Consider the following 3,260-nt stretch of genomic DNA (forward strand, 5'->3'; position numbering starts at 1 on the left):
TGGAATACGGTTGAACTGTAGAAGCATTGGCTGTGGTGCATTTTGTTGTTCGTATGATGCATAAAGAAGTTTTTAAATCTCATTTTTATTTCCCCTTGTGTTGATACATGTGCTTTGGATCACAAAATTCCAACAAGTTAATTATTCTTAGAGACAATCATTTACTTCTTCAGTGAATACCCATGATATTAGGGACAATCATATCCGGGTTGACCATCCGACCGGATCTCCGTGGTGGTTTCAGTTGTACGCTTTTCTTCCCATCATTTTCTTCTGTTCTGGAGAAAATTAGAAAAACAATTATGGATAGAAGTTGGATTCAACTTCCAAGGTATGGCCACCTGAAGCTTTAGTTTTCCAAATATAGTATAAATTAGAAAGGAGATGCATTATTTTACGATGTCTAATGTGTGTCTGGATTTGAATAAAATAGGAATGACCCAGCGTACGAGGAAGGTGTTGTTCAATTTCTTAACTTCGCATTTGCTCATGGAGCTGTTGAAGGAAAGATATTCTGCCCGTGTACGAAATGTGGCAACAATTGAAGGGTTGATAAAGATGACGCCATGGCACATTTGCTATGGCATGGGATGTTGTCGGGCTACACTAGATGGATTTATCATGGGGAAAGGTCAACTCTTGGTAGGGATGATAATGCTAATCGAGTGGTCGATGAACCAATTATAGAAGATGAAATGCATGAAGTGTTACATGATTTATATCCAAGGTCGAACCACGATGATGATGGACAAGCAGATGAGGACGTTGAGCTAGCAGATGCAAGTAGGGACGGGCCTTGTGGAGATGCAGAGAAGTTTTATAAATTATTACAAGATGCCGAGCATGAATTATACCCTGGAAGCAAGTTCACAAAATTATCTTTCGTGGTTCGGTTGTTTCACATAAAGTGTCTGAATGGGTGGAGTAACAAGTCATTTACCATGTTGCTTGAATTGTTGAAAGAGGTACTTCCCGAGGGTGCTGCACTGCCGAAATCCTTTTATGAAACGAAGAAGATTGTTGGGGATTTGGGCCTCCATTACGATAAAATCGATGCATGCCCTAATGACTGTATGCTATACTGGAAGGAAGCCTCCAACGAGGAGACATGTCGCATGTGTGGGGCTTCAAGGTGGAAAACAACTGAATGGTATTCGGAAGATCAGGGAACTCATTCATCCTCTACATACCCAAAAGTTCCTGCAAAGATTCTGCGTCACTTTCCTTTAAAGCCGAGGTTGCAGAGGCTATACATGTCTACCAAAACAGCTTCTTTCATGACATGGCATCATGACAACCGTACGAAAGATGATATATTAAGGCATCCTGCAGACTCTGCATCATGGCAAACTTTTGACTACATTCACCAGTGGTTTTCCTCAGAGCCTCGCAATATCAGACTTGGGTTAGCAAGCGACGGATTCAATCCATTTAGGACGATGAGTATTGCTCATAGCACATGGCCTGTTGTGCTCATTCCATATAACTTGCCACCATGGATGTGCATGAAGCAACCATATATAATGATGTCGTTGCTAATTCCTGGCCCATCTAGTCCAGGAAATGATATTGATGTCTACTTACAACCCTTGGTTGAAGAGTTGAGGGAACTATGGGAGACAGGTTTGCAGACCTATGATGCATCGAAGAAAGAGAATTTTCAAATGCATGCAGCACTTTTGTGGACGATTAGTGACTTTCCTGCATATGCTAACTTGTCGGGATGGAGCACCAAAGGAAAACTTGCATGTCCTTCTTGTAGTAAGGACACTTGTTCTCTTCGTTTGAAGCATGGAAGAAAATTTTGTTACATGGGTCACCGGCGTTTCTTAGAGGAGAACCACAAATTTAGGTTTGAAAAGTTTGCTTTTGATGGCACTGTAGAAAAGAGGTCAGCTCCGATCCCCCTGTCAGGGACACAGGTATTTTATCAATTACAAAGTATTAACACAACATTTGGCAAAAAGAAAGATATCGATCCGAAGAAGAAAAGCACCCGTCGGAAAAAAAGTGGAACTGAGGAGAATACATTGGACCAAGGAAGTTCTAATTCTGCATCTAAGAAAAAAGAGAAGCATCCCAAGGAACACAATTGGAAGAAGAAAAGTATATTTTTCAGTCTGCCGTACTGGGAAACACTCCTACTGCGCCACAACCTAGATGTGATGCATATTGAGAAGAATGTATGTGACAGTGTAATTGGGACATTACTGAATATTGAAGGAAAAACAAAGGACACTGTAAAAGCACGGCTAGATTTGCAAGAAATGAAACTAAGAAGAACACTTCACCCGATGAATAATGAGAGGAACAAAACATACTTGCCCCCAGCATGTTTCACAATGTCTCCAAAGGAGAAAGAAGTTCTTTGCAACATCCTGAAGGACATCAAAGTTCCAGATGGCTATTCGTCTAATATCTCGCGGCGTGTGAATGTTCGAGAGCGTAAGCTTTCCGGGTTAAAGAGCCATGACTGTCATGTTTTGATGCAGCAACTACTTCCGTTAGCTGTACGCTCATCATTGCCTAAGAATGTCAGCTCGGTATTGATTGAACTATGTAACTTTTTCCGAGAGTTATGTTCAAAAGTCCTTAATGTAAGTGACCTCCTCCAACTCCAAGATCGGATTGCACTAACACTTTGTCATATGGAAAAGATATTCCCTCCTGCCTTTTTTGATATCATGGTGCACCTACCTATACATTTAGCAGACGAGGCAGTGTTGGCTGGACCGGTACAGTACCGATGGATGTACCCCATAGAGAGGTATGCATAGTTCATGAAATTGTTTTTCATACTTGAAAATTTATTCGTATTAGTGAAAGTAATGAAAAGTTGTTTTCGTTTAGGTACCTGCTCACATTAAAGTCGTATGTGCGCAATAGAAGTCGTCCCGAGGGATCTATTGCAGAGGGGTACCTGGCAGAAGAATGTATGACATTTTGCTCGAGATATTTTGAAGGTGTTGAATCAAAGTTGAATCGACCAGATAGAAATGATGAGGATATTCCGAGTGAAATAGAAGAAGGATTCACTATTTTTTCCGTAGCAGGACGCCCTATAGGCAACGCTAAGACGTGTGCCTTAGATCAAGTCATTGTTGATCAAGCACATCGATATGTTCTCTTCAACTGCCCTGTAGTTGAACCATTTATTGAGTAAGTCAATTAAATTGTCTAATCATTTATTGAGCAAATACGTTAAAGCTCTTTTCTCTAACAAACATTAATTTCTATGCAGAGAACACCTTAAACATATT

At 40.6% G+C, this 3,260-nt stretch overlaps 1 protein-coding gene across 1 annotated transcript; it reads left to right on the forward strand.

The window, feature by feature from the left end:
• Nucleotides 1-566: 566 nt before the first annotated feature.
• On the forward strand, nucleotides 567-3,163 carry LOC143857416 (uncharacterized). The gene is made up of 2 exons (XM_077367842.1): nucleotides 567-2,767; nucleotides 2,851-3,163. The coding sequence occupies exons 1-2, from the start codon at nucleotides 567-569 to the stop codon at nucleotides 3,161-3,163; spliced, it is 2,514 nt and encodes an 837-aa protein (XP_077223957.1).
• Nucleotides 3,164-3,260: the final 97 nt, after the last annotated feature.

The sequence above is a fragment of the Tasmannia lanceolata genome, unplaced genomic scaffold, assembly GCF_043159265.1.
Source record: "Tasmannia lanceolata isolate RefF3 unplaced genomic scaffold, GAP_Taslan_0.1 ptg000024l, whole genome shotgun sequence".
Classification (NCBI taxonomy): domain Eukaryota; kingdom Viridiplantae; phylum Streptophyta; class Magnoliopsida; order Canellales; family Winteraceae; genus Tasmannia; species Tasmannia lanceolata.

Excerpts from the sequence above, each read along its gene's own strand:
- LOC143857416 (XM_077367842.1), top strand. The coding sequence starts at position 567 with ATGGCACATTTGCTATGGCATGGGATGTTGTCGGGCTACACTAGATGG. Across the intron at positions 2,768-2,850 it reads TGGATGTACCCCATAGAGAG|GTACCTGCTCACATTAAAGT; the intron begins GTATGCATAGTT and ends GTTTTCGTTTAG.